General features: G+C 39.5%; 2 protein-coding genes across 9 annotated transcripts in view; one reads left to right on the top strand and one right to left on the bottom strand.

Annotated features, from left to right (window-relative positions):
- The window catches only part of WDR25 (WD repeat domain 25), a 104,676-nt gene extending 83,880 nt beyond the window's left edge, over positions 1-20,796 (top strand). For 2 of the 3 annotated variants that reach the window (XM_051769582.1, XM_051769579.1), the window contains one exon: positions 3,409-3,487. The gene's annotated coding sequence lies outside the window, so the exon portion shown is untranslated. Of the gene's footprint in view, positions 1-3,408; positions 3,488-20,740 lie in introns of those variants that run through there. The other variant, XM_051769583.1, reaches the window with a different exon arrangement.
- BEGAIN (brain enriched guanylate kinase associated) overlaps positions 3,846-25,696 on the bottom strand; it is a 160,970-nt gene continuing 139,119 nt past the window's right edge. For all 6 annotated transcript variants that reach the window (XM_051769571.1, XM_051769573.1, XM_051769568.1 and 3 more), the window contains 3 exons: positions 12,597-12,704; positions 8,915-8,998; positions 3,846-5,724 (listed from right to left, as the gene is read on the bottom strand). In XM_051769571.1, coding sequence (XP_051625531.1) covers positions 4,351-5,724; positions 8,915-8,998; positions 12,597-12,704 — 1,566 coding nt within the window. In that variant the 3' untranslated portion in view covers positions 3,846-4,350. The remainder of the gene's footprint in view (positions 5,725-8,914; positions 8,999-12,596; positions 12,705-25,696) is intronic.

Raw genomic sequence — 25,696 nt, 5'->3', positions numbered from 1 at the left:
GGGAGCCTCACACATGCAGTTGGTCCAATCTGCATAGTCCCCTCCTTTCCTTGTACTGCATTTTTATACAGTGTTTTAAAAAACTCAGTGTTGATAATAAAAAATATTATGGTGTTCAGCAGAAGAAAGGTGAGGAGGGTATTTCTTGGAGAGGAGTTGAAAACAGTGTCCTGAAGGGAGTGTCTTCCAAGAAAAAATTGAGAAGACTACATCTGCACAATTAAAACAATATTCAAGGAGATATATAATAATAGTCTGTAAGGATTACAAGGTTTTAAATACGAGTGGGGGATAAAAGGTTTATATAGATGTCCAAAGGATGACAATTAGTACTTTAAAATTAAACAAGGGGAAATTAATATAAGTAGCTGTATAATCACGCTCTATGATAGATTATGGAGTGAAAATTCTTTTTAATTAAAAGTGCTGGAAGGGGAAAGAATTAGTTTGATTAATTTCCTAGTTTGGGTGAAGAAGTTAGAAACTGTTGAATTGAAAATTACCTATATTATGGTTTGTCATGATTTAAACCTAGAAATTTTAGCTATTTCTAGACTTCTAAAAAGTTTAAAAGAAAGTAACATGCGTTATTCATAACTATTGAGATTTTGCACCTTTTTTTAAGCTTAATTTGGAGCGAGAAAATATCTAAAAATATGCATTTCATAATACTTTTGCACTGTTATTCCTGGTGAATTGTATTCCATATCCTTGGTAGCATTTTTTATTCTTGTTTGTTTTAATACATGATTTGAGATGCTTCCCTCTGATCTCTTTCAACCCTCTTTGTTTTTCCCCCGATCAGTGTTCTGTATCATATACACTCTGCTTTCGGTTTTCATTCATTAAAATGACATTTTTCATCTTCTGCTTCACTGCATTGCTGGAGACTTGCCACTTCTTTTTCTCACCCTTTCTCTTCTTATTCGTGGCAAATGAAATAATTAATCAAAGCAAAATTCCTACCACAGTTACCTACAAACTCTGCATGCAGAATTTGATGTCACTTGGAAAAATGAGGTGTTTTTGGCAACATGGAGATGCCTTGGCATTCTTATAATGCTTAAGAGAAAATTGGATATTCATGTCCTTGGGAAAAGGTATTTCATGGCAAATTCTCAGCCACTGGAGTGGAGGGGTCTGTGGCACGTTGGCTGAAGATCTGTTGTTTTGCATTTCTGGAGTCACTTGTCATTAAATGAACGTAAGAGTAGAGTCAGACTCAAATCTCTCTCTGTGGTTGTCTCAATAAATCTAAATTGAATGTGACAAAATTAACCCCAAAACTCGAGGAATAAATCCTTTATTATAATCTTTCAAAGTTATTTTTATTTAGAAAAATTAAACCAAACCATAGGTAGATCTGTCATCATCATCACGACTAGGCTTCGCAAACGAAGATTAGGGAAGGATTCTACCCACATTTGCTACAAGTGTGCTGGTGGCTAAAAAGGCCAATGCGAGATAGAGGTAGATCTGTAAATCTGAGAAAATTCAGGTGAGTTATAAAACCTTTTTTCTCATGTTCATAGAAAATTAGCAAACTTACTGTCAGTTTTTCTAATTAAGGAGAAATTAAAATCAATACATTAAAGCTGAAGAATTTTTATAACCATTTTGATTCAGTTGTAATTAATTTCAGGGTTAGATATTGTTCTGTAACAGAATTCATTACAGAAAAATGTTACAAAGTTACAGGCTTCTTTAAAAAAAACCCCATTACTAATTGGCTGAAAAGGCTGTTTTTAGTCTACATATTAGTGCACCTAAACTGAGAAGAAGAGTCAAGTGAAGCACAGAAGCAGACTCTGAAACTGCAGTAGTATGAAAGGATATAATAGAACAGGATATTAAATAATCAGATATATAACATCTAGCAGAAATGTAATTTTCTGTAATTACCAAAATAGCACTTTAGGTCAGCTAATGAACTGTATTATAAAAGGATTAGTCTGACACTGTGTTCCAGTTCATAAATGACACAATTTACTGTTCCATAGCTTATATATTTTTTTAGGTGAGATAACAGTTAATTTTCACCTCTTGCATACAAATCCTTGTATTCATTGACCAGAGAAATGAATGTCTTGCCTTAGGGATTGTCTAAATTTTATATACCTGAATGAGTCAACAGTGAAGTTTTTTCACACCTATTTTCTGTCTTAGTGTTTTGAATGGGAAATAACAGTTCTTCTGTATCTCCAAGCCTGTTTACTGCAGGTCACATCCTGCCGCAAGAAGCAGTTAGCCTTTGGAAACTTTATTCTATGTGTTTTTTATCGACTTCATGGAATTATTTTTGGCATGCCCTACCACTCACACTCACTGTGAGCAAGTATGGGGACGGAAAAGCACAAGATGTGTAACAACTTTTGTACTGAAATGAGCGTCACTTTAGAGTTATGTTGTGCCTTACCTGTGTGATATTATTAGCTACTATTGTTCTCCATGGCGCTGCTACAGATCTCAGAGGAACTGTAGGGACTTGATGCGTGATCTTCCAAACAGCACAGCAAGTACTTGCACACATCAGTAATGGTCAAATTTTTATATTACACAAGATGAATACGGAGAGCAATGGGAGTTGCTCGTGCCAGACGCATTGAATCCATGGCTCCATGATCGAAGATACTTATGTAGGAAATGAGCAGTTCTGTAGTCCTGGTTCATAGTTAATTGCCAGGTAACTGCTTGCAGAGAATCAGCAGAAAATGTATATTTTCTTAATAGCTATTGAATGATAAATCATTATTTTAGCTTTATAAGGAACTAGTTTAGATTTCCACAGCAATCTTACTGATTACTACCACATACTTCACTAAGCAAGGACTTATCCCATACATAAGCTGTCAAGAGTCAGTATATTAAGTTTACGATATGTGTTTCCTGAATGTGACTTAAAAGAATTACTAAATATTTATTGCCTTATTCTGCCTCTTACCAAACAGCAATACTGAAACCAGGAAGAAAATCCACAGCATCTCCCTTTCTCTCCTTTTTGTTTTTCTCCTCTTCTCGTTTTGCTCTTTCCCTTCTCCAAGTTGTACACTCCATACTGATGAAACGGGGAGAAACAGAAAAATCGGTGGAGGAAATGCACAAAGTACAGGTAAAACCACAGCTTCTTAGATTTAGGGGTAAAATTCTCATAGGCTACAGAAGGCCAGACTTTCCTTAGGCTTTAGAACAATAGGTTAGAAATACCAAGCTACATATGAGGAAAAGGCAACTGTGAGATGTAACAGTCCTAAAGACCTAAAAGATTGTGTCAAGTATGTGAGTACTGGAGGAGGAGTTCACATCACTGGTTTCCCAGTAGTTTTCAGTTTTCTTTCAGTGCACAGAACCCTGTCTAGTGAATTCAAGCCTGTGGATAAACAATTTTTTTTCATTGCTTACTTTCAACAGGCTCATGAGAAGTCATCCTTCCACGCCCAGAGGCCATGGACTGTGAACCAGATTTCTAGAGCTTACAGAGAAAAAGAGACTTCTTTAGAAAGCAATCTAATTCAGGAGCTTTAGTCATTAACTTCTGCTGGACTGGTGCCATTCCAAGAAATTCCATGTTCTATTGTCCAGGGTCTATTTTAATGAAGGGAAAAAATAACCCCAAAATAGATCCACTGGTGTCTTTTATTAAGTTATGCAAAATACAGTATTAATTATGACACTGCATGCATTTTAGACAATATAAATGCAAGCCTACAGAAAATGTGACAAAGAAACCCTCAATTACTTTTGAGGTAGTATACAAGGAAAAATAGGAAAGCAGAAACACAGTGGATTAAAAGAACAAAATATTAGTATCACTTTGTGCATACATTAGTCACTCATAAATACATTTTTATGAAATAACTTAAGATACAATTCCGTTCTTGTTAAAAAATATACTTCTTCAAATTCACCATTCCTGTTTGTTTTGATTTCACATGACATTTTATGGTATTTTATCAGGTGGATTTATTTTTTTATCGCCGCCATCATGATTTTACCCTTTTTCTCCAAGAATTTAGGCACAGATGGCCTCATGCACAAAAATAAATAAGAAACCTGCTTGAAGGGAAAAGAATTCTGCTCAAATAGCTTAAGATAGTCTAATAAATACCATTTTGATTATAAAAATATTTCAGGTTTATAAAAGAGGGGAGGGGACGATCTCCCATGTGGAAAGGATGTTAAGTGAAAAGTGCTGTATAACGTTTTTGAAGAGATTTTGTTTTAAACATATAGTACCATTATGAATATATACTTTATAATAATCCTGTTTCTTAGAACCTTATTGTTCACTAGAAGTATCAAATGCTCTTTGCTTCCTTTTGTTTGTTGTCTTATTGCCGTTTTGGAAGATGCCTAGTTCAGAAGGGTTCCATATAATTGTGCTTTTGTAAGGCTGTCCTTCCGACTCAAACCAGTGCTCCCAGTCCGTTGAAACTGCTGCTGTTTGCTGTGAATACCCGAATGGCTTCCTTGATCCATGGAAGACTGGTGGATTTCTGAAGCCTCCACTGAACTCTGATTGAGCGACTCTGCCGAGCTGTTGGGGCTCACATCCACGTATTCTCTTTTCAATACCGGGCTGTTTTCGATGTTTTTGCTACTGCATAACTGGACAGTGATCCTTTCATTTTTTTGGTCTCTTGATTCTTTAGTTTTGTAAGTGGGCAATTTGTCCTGTTTACAGCTAGTGCTGATGTCAATATTCAGACCACTGTCTGTTCTCAGGAAGCAAGAATCCACAAGTCTGCTTTGGCAGATATCATCTCCCTCGGAGCAGCTATCTGCTTTGTAACTAGCGTAGATGGGGCTTGTTCGGCTGTCCCCCTTCTTAATAGGGCTGCTGTAGTACTGCTCTGAAAAACTGCAGGGCGACAGCCTGCCAGCGTTCCTGTAAGAGTATGCACCAATGTCCTCCACGCTCAACTGCCTCCATCGCCCAGGCAAGTCTTCTTCTGAAAGGTGGGTGCTCCTGCACTCGTTCCTCATTTTCTGATTTGCTAACGCCTGCTGTGGTGTTATGGCTGAGAAATGGAAAGGCTCATTTGCATATGGAGGCAGAGTTCTGGTAAAAGTGGGTGAGTTCTCGTTGTCATCCGCAAGCTCCATGTGCTGTGCAGGTTTGGGCTTGGCAAACCTGGGGCTTCCCTGGTGCTCATAACCTGCAGGGGACTTTCTTTCAAACAGTTCGTCTCGATTGCTCATGTAGATTGCTTGCTGAGAGGCTGTCAGAGTGTTGGCTTGGGCGTTCTCCTTCTCCTCGGAGGTGACGCTGAAGCTGGAATAGGAGCTGGAGGTTGGCAGAGAGGTAATGTACTCTGGGAAGGCTTCATGAGAGAAGCTGGAATGGAATCCATCTTCCTCGACAGTGCTGTCCGTGGAGTTCTGGGACCGCAGGAACCCCACGTCTTTCACTTGCGTGTCCACACTTGGCCTCCTCTCCCTCCTCCTCTCCTCGGGGCAGTAAAGGGCTGTGTCGCTGCAGTAGATATCGGACTTGTACTGTGGCCTTTGTCCGACTTTTCCGGCAGAGTCCTGAAAATTGAGATCCCTTGTAGAAGGGCTTGACAAGTGTGAAGACAAGCTGTTTGGGTCTGGTTTTTCCAGTACTTTGGCAATGACGCAAGTGGGTATGGTGTCTGCGTAAGAAGTGTGGCACAAGGGGACAGAAAGGCTGCACCCATGTTTTTCCAGATGGATGCTGACTCTTTCCTGAAAGTCAGATGGCAACTATAACACAAAGAGATGACAAAAGAGAAAGGAGAAAAGGGTACATATCAATACTGGTGTGAGTTGAGTGCTGTTTATGACATGGCATAACTCACTATACATGGTTCTTCTGCTAATGTGAGGGCCACAGTCTTTGTACATTTTTGGAATCATATGTAATTGAATGACTTTCATTTATCTACCTGATATTTGGAAATATTCATTTGCTTTCCCTCATGGACAACACTGTGAAACTGAAAAGCTTCCTTCCAAGTTAATTCAGGTTGGATAGGAATGATCACAGAATCATAGAAAAGGCCTCTAAGCTCATTGAGTCCAACCATTAACCCAGCACTGCCAGGTTTACTTTACTGATGTAAAGTACGTAGTAAACAACAATCTTAAAAAGGCAGGTAGGGAATTAAAACATAGAGCAATACTTCCAGACTGTCTGCCTGGGTGAGATTTGCAGTTGGAGTGTGGGTGTGCAAAGGTTTCTAGGGGGGTGAAGAAAGAGGAGGATGAGATCAGAATTTTCAGTTCTTCTTTTGCCTTTCCTCAAGCTCATCTTGCCTCCAATTCAGTGCCAAATTGGCTCCTGCTCTCCGGCTTCACATTTGATAAACAATGCTGTTTGAAGAGGTGGAAAAGCTGACTTCACTGACACTTAAAGTGGTACTGGCTGCTGTGACAGGAGTGTTCTTGTGCTGGGAAGAAGCAAATCAAACCAGCTTCCTTGCCCCATCAGTTGGACACTGCTTGTCAGATCAACCATCCACATAAGGCTCAACATGTTCTTACATGAATTTATGATTTCCATGACAGAATTAATCAATGTCTGTTATGCATCAGAAATCACATAGTTTTTTTGAGAAAGTCAGGATCAACTCTGTGGGTGGTTCCACCTGCCATTCTGTCATGTGGACCAAAAGAGTTAGAGACCACATTCCTTGATGCAATCCAAAAGTCTGGTAGGTAAGGTCTACTGAAGTATCACTACACATGCTTTCCAGTCAAATTCTATCTTCCTTGCTCATTTCTGATCTCTATCAATGATCTGACAGCAATATGAGACAGAGCTGTGTGATGGTTGTGTCTCAGATTTCTTGCTGGAAATCAGAAAAACTCATGTTTGGAATAAGTTTTGAGTTTGTGATTATGATAGCTCCTTTGATATATGTGTTGATTTATGCCACTTAGGAATTTATTCCGTGAGTGCTTGGCTGAACTCTGATTTACTCTGCACTTTCTTTTTATAACTAGAAATCAAATTCCTCTTTACAAAATAAATAGTGGCTAACCTTATGACCTCACTCCCTCCTTAACTTTGTTTCTCTAGAGGAGAAAACCCTACAAATAACTGAAGCTGTCCCCTTTCACTTTACTTTTGGCAAAGGAAATTTGCAGTGCCTGCTTCTTGTCCCGGTCTCACATTGTATAAGAAATGGAGTTCCTCTTTTAGCTTCACTGAGAAGTTTTTAAAACTGGTTTAATCCTCCAAACTCAGTGTATTCCAAACATGGCATGTAGTGAAATAGGGTGCTTTTTCAATGATCAGAACCTTCCAGGATATTTTGGATTAATCATTATGTTGCTAATTAGCTCATATGTCTTCCATTGGAAATAAAGAATATGATATTGCCAGTCTGCTGGCAGACAGCAGTATTAGTCACAGTAAGTACAGATGCAACAGAGATTGAATAAACAGGTTGTAAAATAGGCCTGGTGTAAATTGCCACAGAAATGAGGAAAAGAAATACAGTTAATTTAATGTGAAAATGCTGTATGAGGCAGCTACAGTATCCTGTAGCATTACTCTTTGATCTATTTTAGATACATTATTAAGATTATGGAATGTGTTAAGAAGAACATTGTTTTCTGGGTATTCCACTGGAAACTAGAATTACTAAAATGATATTGCTGTCACATTACTATACTGTACTACAGTTTAGGTTTCTGGATAACATACAATACTTTATCAGGCAATATTTGCATTTGTAAGGAATTTATTGGCTGTGACAGTGCATTCACACTTGCTAAATTAAAAATAGTTGGACTTATGAGTGGAGATTGCCCATTTAATTGAGTGTTTGACAGTCTGGGAAATTCTGGGGAGATCCCACATTTGTGATAGTTCTCTGCAAGTGAACCACTAAGAACTTTTAAGGTCCTAATTACTGCTAACAGATAGGATGCTTTCAGATGTTAGTAATGTTACTAATGTTAGTAATGTTAGTAATGTTAGTGATGATAATTCTTGCTAAGGAAAGTCAGGTAATAGGAAAAAATAAGCAAGATAATGGTTAATATGGAAGTTCTGTCTCCGTTCCAGAAAATCATTGCCCATTTAACAGAGGAATGTTGCTCCATCTTTATTTACCAGGGTTGTTTAGTGCACTGAAGCCATCAACTGACGTAGAAATGGTTTATACATTCCACATTTAATTTTGCATTATTCTATTGGACAATTGCAAAAGAGAGACCATTTGGGGGAATGTTGACTTGATGGGACTGATGAAGGAAGGGCTATTCCCTGTGACCTTCACTGAAACAATATATGTAAGGAAGGTTTGTGTAGGGCCTGTATCCCTAAAGACAGTCTTGTTCACTAAGATAATATTTACCTTCCCTTTAAGGAACCTGTTTCTCAAACCTAGTTTCCTTGGAAGCAAGGATTATTAATTAGAGTTTACACCTTGGAAATCAATCATTCAGTGATCTGGTTTCTTTAGAAAAAGCTATTTGTTCTGTCAGTCCATTTTAAAATTCAGGTTTGGAAACTAGCTGGACTGGAAAATAGCTTCAGGAGGAAAATTGATTATATCAGAATCTCTGACGCCTGTAGCTTGTCATTTCCCTACTCTCACCCCACTGCTTCTCCCCAGCATTTTGCATTCTAGAGTTTGCAGCTCTTTGGTTTTTCTAAAACCTTTGTTTTTCAGGCAATCAGTGCAGGCCCATTCCACTGGATAGGAGGGGTTTTGGGGAAGAGAGTATCTTCAAGTACCATCACTGGCTGTGATTTTGTCAGCACTTCCCTAGGCTGCACAGAACAGTAGCAGGTGCTCGGGCCCTCCTGTGGTTTAAAGGCAGGGGGTGGGGAGATAAAAACTTTAAGGGCAAACAAGTTCTGGAACTGATACATGCAAAATAACCTGTTTTCCATACAATATTTATTTCTTTGAATATTGAAGAAGTTCGGTCACATTACCTCTGAGAGTTTATGTGCCCTGTCGTAATTCTTGCTGCACTGGAGCAACTGAGCAGCTAAATTGCAGTCCTTCCTATAGAGCTCCTAGGAAAAAAACCAAAAAATAACCTCTTATTTAAAGTTCGCAAAGAGCTTGTGGCTTTCAGCCTTTGTCCCATGTCTGAAAAATCTTTTAAAAATTGACTTTGAGCAAATTTGGAGCATACTTAAACTTTTAAATACATTAAGATGTGTTTCTTGCATGATCCAGAGATATTTGCCCCTTTGCTCGGTGAGGGCTGATAAAATTGGTAAGAATAAAATTTTTTTGAGAACTGTTACAACAGAACAGCTGTCTGCATTTCAGAACATGGATACTTACCATTAGGAAGTGGACTTTTTACTGTTAACGTGCATGGTACTGTGAAGGCTAAAAGAAACGTGATCTTTTAAACAAAAAAGAAAATTCAAGAACAGACAATTTCTGCTGAGTGTTATCAAGATCAGCACTAAAATACTACTGTAGAAAGTGATAAAATAATTTTATGAGACTGTGGGAGAATTCATTACAGAAATATACATTATGTTGTTTTTTTAAGAAGGGAACCTCTGTCTCCTTATGATATTTTCTTTCTGGTTCCTGACTCCTTTAATATCTTGCAGAATGCAGCTATAGAAATATATTAAATCTCACTGCAAATATTTGATGATCCAGAACAGAATACTTTCACTGGGCAAGAAATTACCATGAGAATTCCACACAGAGAAGGAGAGAATTTAAGAAAGCTGCTTATACAATCTCCTTATTGAATGGCTCCCACAGTGTATTTAATGGGAAAATTCAGTACACAGATTTGCCCTTCACCCAATTTAATTTAGCACACATGAATGTGTAACTGTATCCTTCAACCAGTACCTTTGAGTCCCTGAAGGTAAGAGTTGTATGTTGTTTTTCCTTATGTAGTTGCATTAAAAACAGAATTGGTTTCAGAAGTTGAATTTGTAGGCGGGCAGAGATGAGATATACAAAGCATAAAGGTATTATGGGCACTAGGCTGTGTTAATCTGTAAAAATTAGAACATGCTTATAGAAAAAAGGTGTTGAATACTGAAATGATTTGGATTTTCTCTGGTCTTAATGTTACAGTTTTATTGCCTGCCAATTTTTACAGGTCCATGTATTTTTTAAAAAGCTGATAAAGAAATATTCTATGAAAAGGAAATTCCCTCTGTTTAGAAATACTGTTTTAAGGTGTTCTGTAATAACAGATGAAACAAGATGTTCCTGTGAGCCCATGAAAGATGTGGATAGTTTTCCTACAATCATTAGTTCATTATATCTTCATATTCAAGGGCCTTTAGATGCTCTTGGTTTGTGAATTTTTTTCTGTGTCTGTGTGAGCTTTTATACATGCCACTTCTCCCTGAAACAAACTGGGGAGACATATTAATTTATGCGGGTCTTAAATTTTATATTAGTACACACTATTTTCATTCCTGTAAGAACCCAATAATTCAATTTGGAAGCAAAGTCTGTTGCGTGTGCGTGTGATTTTGACATGTTACATGCACGTGAAACCCAAAATATACTGCTGTACAACGTGTAGGTACTGCAAGTCCTATATGGCATTACTAGGCACACAAAAATGGTATCACTCCAAAATCTAGTCCTTTCTTTAAAAGCTGTGTTCCTGTTTCTGTGAAGTGGTTGTCATGGAGAGTACAAAAAGCATTTCTGACACTTTATTTTTAGCAGCTTTAAAAATTACTACAGAAAAATTACATGTGAGTTACATGTGCCACGTGTACTTTGTTCTCAGTGTGCTGGGCCAAGCCATGTGACTGGAGTGACTTTCTCTTCTTTAATGTTTGCCTGAATGGAAACTAGCCATATCTGTGGCAACTAGAACAATAAGCAGAAATTAATGCCAAAAGTGTTTCCAATAATTTAAAACATGTTTTTGCATCAAAAGCGTCATTTTACATTTCTGTCAGAAGAATGAGGGGAAATGTAATTGAAGGAAGAAAGATTGCCAAGACAAAAACATGTTCTCTCCATGCTGGATTCTTCAGTTTACCACTGTCTCTACTTATTAGGTATAATACTAGTGGTTTGTTTCATAGTTCGTTTCTTTAAAATTTGGAATTTAACCTTTACTTTTATTAGTTTTATTATTACCCTGCGCAGAACTATCCACAAGAGCCACACTGTGTGCCCGGGAGTGTTGTCCAAATGCTTCTTGAACTCTGTCGGGCTCAGTGCTGTCACCACTTCCCTGGGGAGCCTGTTCCAGTGCCCAACCACCCTCTGGGTGAAAAACCTTTTCCTGATATCCAACTTAAACCTCCTCTGACTCAGATTCATGCCATTTCCTTGAGTCCTGCAAGGGCAGAATTTTGTCTGCAAACTCACCTCAAGTCTGAAGAAGTTGTACTGTTATTTGGGGCCTCTGGACCATACTGTAATGCTCAGAGTGAAACTATGAAAACTGAAAACACTTCAAATGTGGGTTCAAACCTGACTCCATAAAGTAGTGTAAATGCATGCATACTTACAGGGAGAGTTTGACAATTTTTTCCCACCCCTATTTTAACTTTGAAATATCTCCACTGATTGCAGCTGCGTTAGTCTGGATGTATACCTGTGCTTCTAAAACCTAAATGTAGCCCATTACATTTACCATGCTCCGTTGGTTACAGCTGTTAGAGCTATGTAATATCTATTCTTTCAACTCAACTTTTGTAAAAGTAAAGGGTCAGATTATGAACTCCATTTCCATTGGAAAGTTGTTAATTGCATAGGCACAATTCATACCAACAGGCATTTTAATGGGATCAAATGCTCCCTGCTGTGATTTAGAGTTCAGATGAAATATGGGAAGATTGAACGTAAGATACTGAAAAAATAAGTGCTAAAAGAAACATGTCTTCTGTAGATGAATTTTTTATTAAGTGTTGAGGGAATGCCACAATAATGAACTAAATGCCTACAATCTTCCTTTCTTTGCTGTCTTTGTAGGTTTGTTCCTGGAAGGATTTAATGAGCTTTGTTGCCAGCTGCAGTACGCATGCCAGTTTTCAACTGTGTTTAATGAGATGCAGAGTGAAAATTGCTAGTTGTTCCCTGTTTTGTTCCACATAGAGATAGATAAATTGTTCCACGTTAATGACTGCTGGGGAAAACCTGCCTCCTCCTCCTCTGTGCAATGATCTGAGTGACCAAGTTGGGTCAATCCTACCTTCTGCTAATAGAGCTCACTTGTGCTGGGCATCCCATTTTGGTGAGCAAAGACCAAAAGATCAGAGGAACTGCAGGAAATGTAGGGCTTCACACTGTGCCTAAAAGCCTTATGAGGAGTTCTCACTCCATACATGTACCCCTGCAACAGCTCTGAGCATGTACTTGCACCAATTTGCTGTACTGATGGCAAAATCAATGTGGGAATATTCCCGTTTCTTAGAGTATTTTTTTCATCAGTTTCAGGTTACATAAGGAAAAAATGTCAAAAGTCTCACCACAACTTCATTGCATAAGGAGAGTTGAATTACAAAATGATGGGAACAAACAAAGAAATTTTAACTGTTGAGGTGACACGTTACACTACATAAACAATAACAAATTATTCTATAATTTCATGGGACGTGCAAGACCTAATTTATTTCTAAATATAGTCTCAAGATATATCCATAATTAAATACTTACATTGTCTTCTGACAACTTATCTATTGTCACCTTGGCTTCTATTAAGTGATTATTGAGTGCAATTATTTCATGGCTCAAAGCCCGTTTTTCCTCTTCGTAATGTTGACCCTGTGTAGAAAATGGAATAGTAAGTGTTTTTGATACTGTCAGACTATTTCAGATAAAGACTCAAAGGTTGATGTCATTCTCCAATCCAGGGGAAAGCACAACAGACTGATATTTCTTTTTTTTTTTCCCTTTTTTTTTCCCCTCAGGTTTTTTTTGCTATTTTTACTTAGCAGATGAGGTAAAGTCCTTTGAAAATATGGAGGTCAAATTTGGCTTACATTAGGAACCTTCACAAAAGGCTGTAGTTAACCTCTGCAAAAGCATTCAATTGAGCATCAGCTATTCCTTCTTAGTTGCAAGACACAGTTTCTAACCTGGAAGGGACTGCAGGTGCTCGTGACATTTGGTACCAGAATGTTTCACTTATGCTATTATCTCCCATTCTCATAGGAGAGGAAGAACAATATTTAAAAGAAAAACAGTTGCATTTGAGCCAAGTTCAATTTAGCTGTTGCCTTTTCTGGCTGCTTTAAGAGCCCTGATTAAGGTTGTTCATTTCTCAAGGTGAATGTTTGCCTGATTGCCGGGTTAACACTTATTAGCAGAACGCGACCCACAGTGGGATATCAGGAAAACAGTCTGATCCAAACTTCCTTCTGCCCACTAATTTAATCTTGTTACCAATAAGCTGTAACTCTGTATCATAAATGCAAAGAAATCAGTGGGGGAAAAAAGTGCCGCTGGCCCTTCTCATATTTTGTCCCATTTTCATACTGCAGTGTTTATTGTATGGCCTCATGTATCAAAGATTGTTGTGTAACAATCATTTATAACCCTGCCTCCAGCTGTATCTTAGTGTTAAAAAGTATGGTAGTTTCTGAATGCTCTGAGACAGAGGCATCTTCCATTTGCTCAGAGCTGTACAAGACCAGGATAACAAGAAGGTTTGAAGATTTTCTGGAGGATCTTTTAGAAAGCTTCACTGTTGTAAGAACAGAAAGTAGGGTAAACCCTAATGTACATCTCTTTTGTTTTATGAACTCAATCCAGTGACGAATTCATGAATCTCAGTGGTGCTGAGCAATTGGACAAGAGGTAAAGGGCAGAAACTGGTACATAGGAAGTTCACCTGAACATGAGGAAGAAATTCTTTACCGTGAGGGTGGCCGGGCACTGGAACAGGGTGCCCAGAGAGGTTGAGGAGTCACCTTCCCAGGAGATGATAAAAATCTGCCTGGATACAATCCTGAATAAAGTGCTCCAGGGAACTCTCCTTGAGTGGGGTAGTTGGACTAATTGACCTCCAATGGTCCCTTAGAACCTCAACCATTCTGAGATTCTGTGAATGTCACTCCCCATTCTAAAAATTGTTAGAGTTAGTTGTGAAGGACTGAAATTTCCCAAATGCCATATTGCCAGGGTCACACAAAAATCTTCTATCAACACATACTCGACATTGTCAGCTAATTGACAGCAATGGGAATTGTGTGTTTTGAAGTCCAAATGAATATCAAGGTTAATTATCCAGCTGCAAAGCATGAGGCTGTATTAAAGAACGGTGATTAAATTGGAAGTGGCAGCTCTCATCCTAGGTTGCTATTTAAAGAAAAACACCTTCTCAAATGGTCTAAGCAAACCCACGGCTTGCTTAAAACAGTGCAGATACGATTGAAGTGTCTCTGTGAAGGTCTGGACTGGCCTATTTTAATGTCAGTTTTTTTATGGACTGTCTGTTCCCTGCTGTTGCCAGACCTCCGTTCTGACAGTCCAGCTCTGTCTGGAGGCTGGTTCAGGCTTGACACCTCTCCCCTCCTTGTTTCCAGTGATCAGGCACTCCTGCTGGCTGCCTGGGCACTACCTCATGGAAAGCCAAAGAGTAGCTTTGAGAGCTTGCAAGAGGTCCAACCTTACTGATTTTAACAAGACACATGATTTAGGGGCTGTGTTTCTTAGGCAGGTTAACGTGGTTTTATATGAGACCCTTAACTCTCATCCACTTTACTGTGAACTAAACAACTAGGCACCTTGTAAACCTCCTGGCCATCTGTGCACCTCTAAAAATCTATCTCCTTTGAGAGTATGACTGAAGATTACATTTTCAAAGGTATTTAGCTGTGTAATGAGGTAGACAAGTGACTACATAAGTACCTGCGAAAAATGTGTCCCCTCAATTTTCTGAGTAATTTAGTGCTTTTGAAGGATCCATGTCCACAGGGTAAGGATTTAATCTTCCAAATAACCGTTTGTACTGAAGATTTTATCAGCTCTTGTATGACAAGTTGTGAGTGCTAGGACAGCTGATTTGTAGAACCCTGTTGCTCTAAATCTCTCTGATTTCAGTAAATGTTGCTCTTGCTTAGCTAGATTGAACTTGACTTGATCTATTTTACAGTTCAGGAAAGAACATCTGATCAAGAATTTATAGTCTTCAGCAGAGAGCAATTCATAAAAGGGCAGCAGATTCAGGCTTTGGTAGCAGTACTTTCCACTGCATTGAGTAATGTTGAATCTGGCTAAATTATGCTTTCGTTTTATTTCAGTTATGATAAATTTTGGACTGATGTTTTCCAGACGTTGCATCTGGCCAAGTGTGACTTTAAAAAACATTCTGTATTTGTTGAACTGTAAAATTCGGCTTAGTCCAAATTTATACTATTATAGGTCAGCAGGTGGACACCAAAGTAATAAACATTTTAGCAATGCTGTGGTGGAGGAGGAATGAGAAAGAAAGGCCAGTCCCAGTCTTCTCCACCAGTATATGTTCGCATCTTTCTCTTGAAATTAGTGTTTTTGACATGAGCAAAGAGTCTGTTTCACTGTAACAAAAGGAGGTAGCCTAAGGGTGGACAGAACACTAAAAGCCTTTATCATATTGACCACACACTGTGTGTCCATCTTTGAAGGCTCAGGGCTTCAGCCAGATGTTATTGTGGTCCAGTGGTGCCAACAAGAGGACAGACGCTTGATCCTGACACACTTAGGGGAAAATAGTGCATCTGGAAGAGACAGTATGGCAGTGCTAGATCACTGCATTAAAAGGATTGCTGGTTATGAGGACTGCAACTATGAACCCTCCAGTTGCAGTTGAACAATCATATTTTCAGCGTCAGATATAGCTCTCAGAGAGGCATGAAAGGAGCATGAGAATCATAATATCAATGCTATGATTGTGAGTTACAAATAAAAATGCTTATTTTACTTGTAACCACTCTTGGCAGATCCCTCTATTTTTGGTAGCTTACAGATGCTCAGTCCTCCTGCTCTTCCATAAGGCTGATGACCCCTCCAGTCTCCTTTTGGCACAGTTTTCTACTCTGCAGGTGCTAACAACCTATATCTCAAAACTCAGTAGCGAATTAAGTCAATGGTGTTATTGATATGCCAACAGCTTGCAGCTGGGCTGAGGGTTTCTGAAGTCCACTCCAAAATACCATAGCTATAGACTGCATGGGCTGAGCTGCTGGTGGGTCCTTGTTCAGAAATCTTTGTTGAGTCAGCTCAGTGCATCTTGCCCCTGCCTCCTCCCTTGACACAAAGCCAGCAAACAAGAATACAGCTCTGTAGTGTCTGACTAACACAAGAGAACTGCAATCATGTGCCCACGTCTGAGTCAGATCAAATTTGTGCTGCTGGGTGACTACAGCAGTCACAGCATTGATACTGATGTTGGGGGGACCAAGGGCTCAGAGCCCTTGCTTCTAGCCTGGATTTATATGGGTGTCAGTGCTGCTTTCTCAGATCTGAAGAAGGAATTGAATATCTGTTCTTCACAAAGCAACTGTGTGATAATAATCTCTGTCTAGAACCTTGGGGGTTTTTTTTATAATTTGTATCTGTCACAGTGACAACATCCCTCATATATTTACATGTCCATAAAAATATAAGGTGTCACTTTCAAAAGTGTTTGGTGCCATGTAGTCCCTATATCTGTAATCTGTAATATAAGTGGGGTAAAAAGAATTCTGGGAGGTTGATACAGCATGAAATAATAGATAAGTGTATTTTGAAAAGTAACAAAAGCTGGATGAAAATATCTGCTTTTCTTGCAAGATCTTGTGGATCCACAAAGGTTCCTACTCTAGTCCTTCAGAAGAAATGGAGCAGCCTAGAAGTTGGCTGTCTCTCTGGTAAAGTTGCAGTTCCCTTCATTGCTTTCCAGCACCTGGAGGGTGTCTTTAGTGGGTTAACCCTGGATGGATGCCAGGTATCCACTAAAGCCACTCTCTCACTCTCCCTCTGCAACTGGACAGAGGAGAGAAAAGAAAACAGCTAGGGATTCATGAGCTGAGATAACAGCTGGGAGAAGTCACTTACTGATTACCTTCACAGGCAAAACAGACTCAAAGTGGGGACAGTACTTAAATTTATTACTAACAGGATAAGAGCCAAAGAATGAGAAATAATCTTAAAAACACTTCCCCCCCCCCTCCTTCCTTCCATGTTCTCCCTCCTCCCCCCAGTGGTGCAGGGGGACAGGGAATGTGGGTTGCAGTCAGTTGTTGTTTCTGCTACTGCTCAGAGAGAGGAGTCCTTCCCCTGCTCCCGTGGGGTCCCTCCCATGGGAGACAGTTCTTGATGGACCTCTCCAGCGTGAGTCCATCCCTCGGGCAGGAGTTCTTCCCAGACTGCTGTCCCGTGGGTCACTCCTCCATGGGGTGCAGTCCTTCATGAATGAGCTGTACTGATGTGGGTCCCCCACAGGGGCCACAAGTCCTACCCAAGAAAAACCTGCTCCAGTGTGGGCTTCCCTCTCCATGGGCTGCAGGTCCCTGGCAGGACCCTGCTCCATCTTGGGCCTCCCACGGGGTCACAGCCTCCTTCATGCATCCACCTGCTCCAGCAAGGGCTCCTCCATGGGCTGCAGGGGCGTCTCTGCACCCCGATGGTCCTGCATGGGCTGCAGGGGCACAGCTGCTCCCCCATGGTCTGCACCACAGGCTGTAGGGGCCACAGCTCCCCCATGGTCTGCACCATGGGCTGCAGGGGCCACAGCTCCCCGTGTCTGGAGCACCTCCTGCCCCTCCTTCTGCTCTGACGTTGGAGTCTGCTTTGTTGTTCCCATGTTCTCACTCTGCTCTTCCCTGGCTGGAATTCTTTCTGCACCACAACCCTCTGTCCTTAAATACGTTGTCACAGAGGTGTTACTGTTACTCCTGATTGGCTTGGCCTTGAAGCCTGTCCTGGAGCCGGCTGGCATTGGCTCCAGGGACAGGGGATGCTTCCAGCAGCTTCTAACAGGAGCCACCCCTGTACCCCCCCGCTACCAAAACCCAGCTACAGAAACCCACTACAGTGTCCTACCATAAAGCAGTGTCAGCCTATAGTCAAGACTTAGCTGGTTACTGTCATCTCTGCTGTGCTGTGGGAGCTCTGAGATAGACCTTTTGAAATCAGTCTCAAATTTGCAAATGAGAAGGGCGGGTCTGTGGAAATGTCAGCCTTTTCAAATGTGACAAAGTAAATCTGTTCTTGATATTCCTGTAAGGAACATTTCAATTGGTAGAATTTCAATGCTACAGTGACAATAATGTAATGGTAGTAGTGACTATCAAGGCATTAGGGGCCAGCCCTACTCCTTTGGAAATCTCTCCTATTAATTAATGCCCAAATGACAGACAGAGAGAGAGAGACTTTTTCTGTTACAAATACCACCAAAGAGACACTGCTATCCTATCCTGAATGCCTGGAGAGAGGATTACAGCAATGTTTTTGGATGAGGAACGGAGGTAGAACTTTTCTCCCTTTTTTCTTTATTACTCTGCTTGTCTAGGAGGAACACAACACTTCCATAGGAGAAATTTCCCACTTCTTTGGAGCAGTGTAACGCTGTTAACTCAGTACTTTTCTCACAGACCAGCAGTCATGATCTTTTCATTGCACATTCTTTAAGGTATATGCTAAGCAACTGCAGTGGATTTACTGTTGTTCTGTGGATCGTAGTCAGCAAACAAGTGCTATGGGGATATACTTTCAAAACTAAGTCTGTGTATTTTATAATGGTATTTTATAACCTCATTGAAATCATCTTATGAAGGACAAAACAGAGCAGTTGCAGATGACATAAAATGGGGAGGAGTGGTTAGTACAGCAGAGGGTTGAGCTGTACTCCACAGGGACCTCGAAAGCCCAGAGAAATGGGCTGACAGGAACTTTATGAAGTGCAACAAGAAGTATCAAATCCTGCACTGCAGGAGGAACAACCCCATGCACCCATGTATACTGGGGGCCACCCGTCACACATTGCAGCTTTTCAGAAAAGGATCGGGAGGTCCTGGTGGAAACCAAGTTGAACATGAACCATCAACTTGTCTCCTTGCTGCAAAGAAGGCCAAAGGTAACCCTGGGCTGCATTAGAAGAAGTGTTGCCAGCAAGTAAAGGGAGGTGATCCTTCCTCTCTCCACTGCTTTAGTCATACCTGGAGAACTGTGTCCAGTTCAGGATCCTCAGTACAAGTTATGGACATACTGGAGAGAGAGTCTAAGAAATGGCCAAGAAGATGATTAAGGGTTTGGAACATCTCTGTTATAAGGAATGACTGAGAGAGCTGGGACTGTTTAGTCTGGAGATGACAAGGCTTGGGTGGGATCTCATGAAATGTGGATGAATATCTGAAGGGAGGTTACAAAGAGGACAGAGCCAGGCTCTTTTCAGTGGTGCCCAGTGACAGGAAAAGAAGCAACGGGCACAATATAAGTGGCACTTTAAAACTCTTTTACTATGACGGTGATTGAGCACTGAAAAAGGTTTCCTAGAGAGGTTGTAGAGCTTCCATCCTTGGAAATATTTAAAAACTATCTGGACAGACTCCTGGACGACCTGCTCTAGGTGTTTGAGCAGGAGGTTTGAACTAGATGACATCCAAATGTCCCTTCAAACCTCAATCACTCCATACATCTGTGAGTTCTGTAAAAATGTATGGCTACCATATCTCACTTGACTGCTTTGATAACTGGGGTTGTTGTGATATATGGTAGTTTAAATTTCTGTTATTAGCAAATGCTGGCATTTGCCATATAAGTAAATGCTTCTACTGTTATGCAAAGATGATTTAATATATAATTAATACATCTCTAGGTTATAATAAAATAGAGAACCAGTATGCCTTGAATATGGTATAAGTTCACTTCTCAAGGTGTGTCATGGTCTTATCTGAGCAAGGCACAGTGTTTGAACTGAAGGACCTCTGAGCTTGAGTCTTTAATAGAAATGTATGTGGTGGTAGGTATGTCTGGGCCAGGGGCATATCCAACAATGTCGAGAAAACAAGAATAAGAAATGTTGTGGTGGAAATCAAACTTTTTTTTCTGCTGTAACTCTCAAAGTTAACAGCTGCTCTATTTACAGTACTTCTCTGTACACCATATGCATAAATTATTTTATCAGTTGGCTCATAAAAAAGCAAAATATGGTTTAGATTTGCAGGTATTACTGGGTATTTTATACAGTACTTCCTGATTTTAAGCATTACTGTCTGTTAGTTTTCGCTCTGCAGATCTTCATGGTATTATGGCAGATGACATATTTGTAGTTGTGCCTGTTTATGGAGCTTCAGAGCTGTGTGAGTTTATGTGCCAGTTAAGAGCCAAGCTGTGGATATCCCCTGCTCACACTCACTTACACCCATGGGCAGAAACTGTCATAAAAACAGTGAACTGGCAAGATGAAAAGAACAAGTAAGAATAATGAAAGACTTTTCACTTAATAATAAAACTGTATCCTTGAATACCAGTTCATGACATAATCCTTGAAGTGCAGGATTTGGTACTGATCATTGCTTGAGAGCACCATTTAATACATATTACATTTTTAGTTTTGCTTCCTTGCATAACTATTTTATTTTGGTTTAAGTGTAAAATGAGTATCCAAAGGAGCTATTCACTTAAAGACTCACTGAACTCACAAGTTTATTTACGAATGTGCATCTTTACAAGCAAATAGAGGAAAAGAGCCAAATGTTTAGCTAATTTATTAGGTAATTCTTTGTCAAATTACAAACAAAACTGCAGCAGTGTGTAGGGGTGTATGCAGAGGCTGTGGCAGCATCCTGATTGCACTTCATAACGTACCACTGTCTCATCTTTGCTTCCCACTGCAGTAATCCCCAGGACACCCATCCTTGTCTCAATACCTCTTCAAAATGCTAATAGAGCCTGGCTTTCAGGAATGCTGCTACATTATGGTAAGGAGCAATGACTAATTCATTATATTTATTCTACAGTATATTAGATATTTATTTAAAGTGATTATTTGTTACTGAGCTGCCAAGGTTGCAGGCAAGGTTGCATTCTTTACAGACAAATGTATGGCACTAAGGAATTGAAAATGCTCACTTTTCTGGGCAGGTCAGAGAAAATATGTTATTCATGTGTCTTTTGCCTTAGGCCGAACCTACTGCAAAAATCTATGTCATGCTGGAGTTCTTCCACACAAAGAAGAAAGTGGCAAGAACATTATTCCAATGTGACAAGCCTTTCTTATGATGAACACATGGGATAAAAAGAAGTGACAGATGTATGACCCTTGAGTTGGTTCAGAAGAGACTATATTGTCTGTCCTTGCCCATAGCTTAATTTTTTTTATTCTGTAATTCTTCCTAGGAGTTCATAAAAATCATTTAGAAGAATTATGTGGCTGTAGTGAAAGAGAAGGAACAGAGACTTCAGCTGAGCTACTGGTAAGGAGCAAAATGTTTTGCAAAAAGAAAAAGGTTATCTCAATGGGCAGAAAGGAAGTACCACTGCTGCAGGCCACACAAGGTAGGCTCATCAGCCTTGCAGCTTGAAGCTGTCACTGATTGCCTGATGCTCAAACTTTCGAGGCACACAGGTTCTTCTGTGGAAATGGAGAGATTACTGGAGACAGGATATTACTTAAATGGACTACTTAGATGGACTGGGAAGAGAAAGTGGCATTAATTTCTCTGAGTGAAAAAGTAAAATGGTCTAGAAAGGAAAATTTGGAATTCTGAACTTTGAAATATTAAATTAATTCATATTAATTGCAGATTAATTTAATATGCAAGTGAATTCTAGTTAGAGTCAACTACCTAAGCAAGGATAATTTCCTAACCAAATAAAAAAAAGTAAAGGCGAGATTATTTACAGTACTTTGCTCTTTAGTATTTTACTCCGCTCTAGGAATTTTGAAATTCACATTTCCTGTTGCCTTTTGACATTTTCTTTTAATAATTAGTTGAGTAGAAGAAAATTTAAATTCCCCTCCCTTTCCCCCTGCAACTAAAATAACTATTCAGCTGAATGCTCTCTTGGGAGCTAAGATACTTCTCTCTCAGAAAAGTTTTCTCTGATGTATCACACTCCTGTGGCAAGGCTGGCTTTTCCTTGCTGGGTTTATCCTTGCACTTGAGAGCATAAAACCTGTTCTTTCAGACCTGCCCCAGCAGGTCTGCTCTTGCCACAGAGCTTGTCACGACGGCAAACCTGCCATTAGGATTATTGTTGCATTATTGTTCCGCTGTGGGCTTCTGTCTCCTGACTACCCCAGTTCACATCTTGGGCTCTTCCTCTTGTTGAATCTGATCTTTGTAAACGTGTCCACGTCCAATCTGCATATGCCTTTATATTTTTTTCTTCTAATCTCTTATATCTGTTTAATATATGTTGAAATGTCAATTGGGATATTGATTGGAAAGATTTGGTAAACTGGCTGAAAAATTGTAAGTGTAGTACAGGGGAATAAACATAATGTACTTGTGTCTTTTCTATGTGAATTAGTCTCTCCTTTTTTATTAAAATATATCTCTGCTATTTACTTTGTAAAATCTCATGTTGGGTAAAGGTATTAAAGTTTGATGTTTTCCCCCACCCCAATCAACCCCAGATCCTTGAGAACATTTTGGGAAAATCCGTATAAGCTCTTTTCAAGGCAAAGCAGGGGAAATTCATTAAAGTAAAATGTTCTGTTCAAATATCCAGCCCCTCAGACCCTGCTAAATGGTATCTTTTTGGCGGCATCCCAATTCAAACTGCCACAACCAAATATAATGACTACATTAAATAACTAGTGCAGAAAAAGTGTCAAAAAGTGAAGAGTCATTATGCAAATTGCTTGAACAAAGAGAGGATTTTGCTAGTATATTATTTAAGTCTTCTCTATCTCCTAATGCAGTTTGGGGGGGTTGTTGTTTTAGTTCTCTTTTTTTGTATGAATTTAATTGTGGCTCTTTGGAATTGCTGAGAAACCCTGGGGGGAGGGACAGGCAGGAGTGTGCTAGAGAGCTGGAGTGACGTTTGCTGCACGGTTGTGGTCACATGAAGCTTTGCTAGAGAGAGCCACATTTGAACCTTACAATAGGGCCACTGTTTCTGCTCGTGAGTGTTTGAGGAGTAAACTCTCCTGGTCCAATGGATCACTCAATGTACTGATTAAGTTTTACTATAAGGGAAGTGCAACACTTCCTTCCCATCTGACTGCTGGGATCAGATCCAAAGAAAATAAAAGACATGTGTTTTTATGAACAAGCAGATCGGAACCTCACTGCTGTATGTTCCTTGTGTTGGTATTCAAGGTGGTCACTCTAGCTGTTGCCTCCAGAGTCTGTGTAGGTAGGAGAGACTCTACCTTTTGGTGAAGAGAAATGTCACAACCTTTCTTCCATGTCATACAATCAACAGTCTTGAATCAGCACTTCTGTCCTCTATGCCATTTCAGAGCTATGCTGGAAGGTCGTTTGCCTCCTTAACTATTCTGTGTTATATTATAACTCCATAATCCTTTTTCAATCCAGTTGTGAATTGGTTGAAAAGGCCTTTGTTGCCACACAGAAGTTCATGGCCCCATCAGCTGTGCTGGCACAACTTTGTTGTTATCCCGAAAGCCAGGCTGAAGAAAAATAACACTTTAAAATGGGTTCCTTTGTTTGGGGAAGAGATGTTTCAAGCTATTTTTGCCATTAAGGATACTGAGCATGGATCCAATACCCTCAGTATTTCTCCATGGCATTCAGAGATCTGGCTCACAGTCTAAATATTTTCCACTGCCACCTCAAGATTCAGTTTTCTTTCACCCTGGAGCCTTGCAAAAATTTGAACACTGTGATTTCTTGATTCCATTTATTATAACTATTTATGTATTTCCTAATAATATTAAATCTCTAAGGTATTATTTTCACAGCAGCTTAGAAATGTTAATATCCTCTTGAGCAGAGGCTAAGGCAAACATTTCCTTACTTATATGTCTAGGGTGTCATAGTCTGAGTCTAAGCCTGTCACCTTCCCACCTTCCTTTAATCAGCATAGAGATTTCTTCAGAGTATGATATTTCTTACTGTCTGGTGATTTTTTTTTTTTTTTGAGAACCGTTGGAGGAACAACTCTCCAATGGTGCTGGCTTGTCTGCACTGACTGACAGAGATGCTGAGGATAAGAATGCTTCAGACATATACATGCTAAACAGACATCTAGTCTTTAGATACCTAAAAGCAGGTAAAATGAAGCTTACTTTAAGTAACTATCTCAATGACATACAAATCATGTTTGGCAGAGGCAAGGACTGAATCCATATCTCCCAAGACATAAATCTTGTAATTCATGGGAAGCTCACTTTTCTGGGTCTCTAACTGTCCCCAGGGAAGAGCAGCATGAAGAGATTTTTCAACTAATGTGAATCTAGCTGAGACAGATTTTCAGTAAGTTGATTGGAAATGACCTGTTGACAGTTTTGATGGGAAAACCTCAACAAATGGAGAATACACTATTTCCCTGGGTAACAGGAGCTCTATGCCGCTGCATTTGCAAACATCTTTCCACATTTGAGCAGGTCTGGATCCTGAGCAAGTAGTTCTTGTTTTGCCTGATTAAAAAGGCAAAATATTGTCTGATATTTAGCATTTTCTCCCTGTGAAGGTGTTTGTATGAGTTGGTTGTCTTTCTTCGCTGCACTAAACATGAGCTGCTTGAGTCTCTTGCTGAGGCAACTTCTTTACTTCTCAGTCTTTTCAGAGAGCTTGAATGATTTTCCACACCCTTTAAAAAATTGTAAATATCAGAACTTCCGCCACTGTCTTCAAACTGGATTTTCTCTTATCTGAAACTGTGGCAAAATCATCATTCTACTCTATTCACTTTTCTCATGGTTATACAAATACTACTTTTGTCGTCTTTGTCATGGCTTGCTGCTGGGAGCTCATGTAGAGTTGTTCAACCAGTCTGATTTTCAGAGTTAGTGACCTTTCCTGAGTTTCTGCTTTCCAGAGTACAACCCACTCCCTCTACATTCCCTTTCCCATTTTTGCAATATGGTCTGCAGAGCACCTTAATAGATTTTATGCTTTTAGATGTCTGGGGTAAAACATATTTTGACTGAGTAGGAACAGTTTATGACACTGGTCATTCTGATTGATCTACTCATCAATATTTAACAACATTGCTAAACAGTTTTTAATCTCATTTTATGAGCAATAATTTTATGTTTATTTTAGGGCATTTTTGAGAACATTGGTTAATGCTGAGACCCGTACGGATCATTGAGCTGTCCTGATCCAGCCTCCTGAACAGACTCTTTTATAATGTAAATATCCCAGTGCCTTCTACTTTTTGAGGTGACTTTTAGTAACCTCACAACACATCTACTAACTACTCCTGATACTGTATCATGTTTGTTTTGTAATAACAATCCTGTGGAGTGGTACTTGTCAAGTCTTACTGTCCAAATATATCTACTCAATTGCTTTTGCAAAAGAAATTTATTTAACATTTTTTCATAAAAATGTGTTGGCTTCCATTATTTATAGCCCTATGATTTAGTTTTCCAGTAGCCGAACAACATAAACAATGACTGTGCATTTTGGACAACTTCTATTTGTCCCATTCTGTGCTTGACTTCTTGGATTTTGGTACAGATAAGCATTTTTTTCAACCTTTCAGAATTATCCCTGCACTTAGAGTCTTATTTAAAATGAACATCAGCTTAACACATTAGGACGTATTTTTAATTAAGCTTGGAGTAGGAAGCTGGAAATCTGTTCAGCTGGCTCTTTTAGGAATGTAAGGTGGAAATTTATGTAGGATGCTGTTTTTTATAAAAAGTATTT

Source organism: Manacus candei, unplaced genomic scaffold (assembly GCF_025592945.1).
Source record: "Manacus candei isolate 608988 ecotype Guabito, Panama unplaced genomic scaffold, ASM2559294v1 h1tg000109l, whole genome shotgun sequence".
NCBI lineage: Eukaryota > Metazoa > Chordata > Aves > Passeriformes > Pipridae > Manacus > Manacus candei.
Note: the sequence above shows the minus strand (reverse complement) of the source record. Positions and strands in the feature narration are given on the sequence as shown.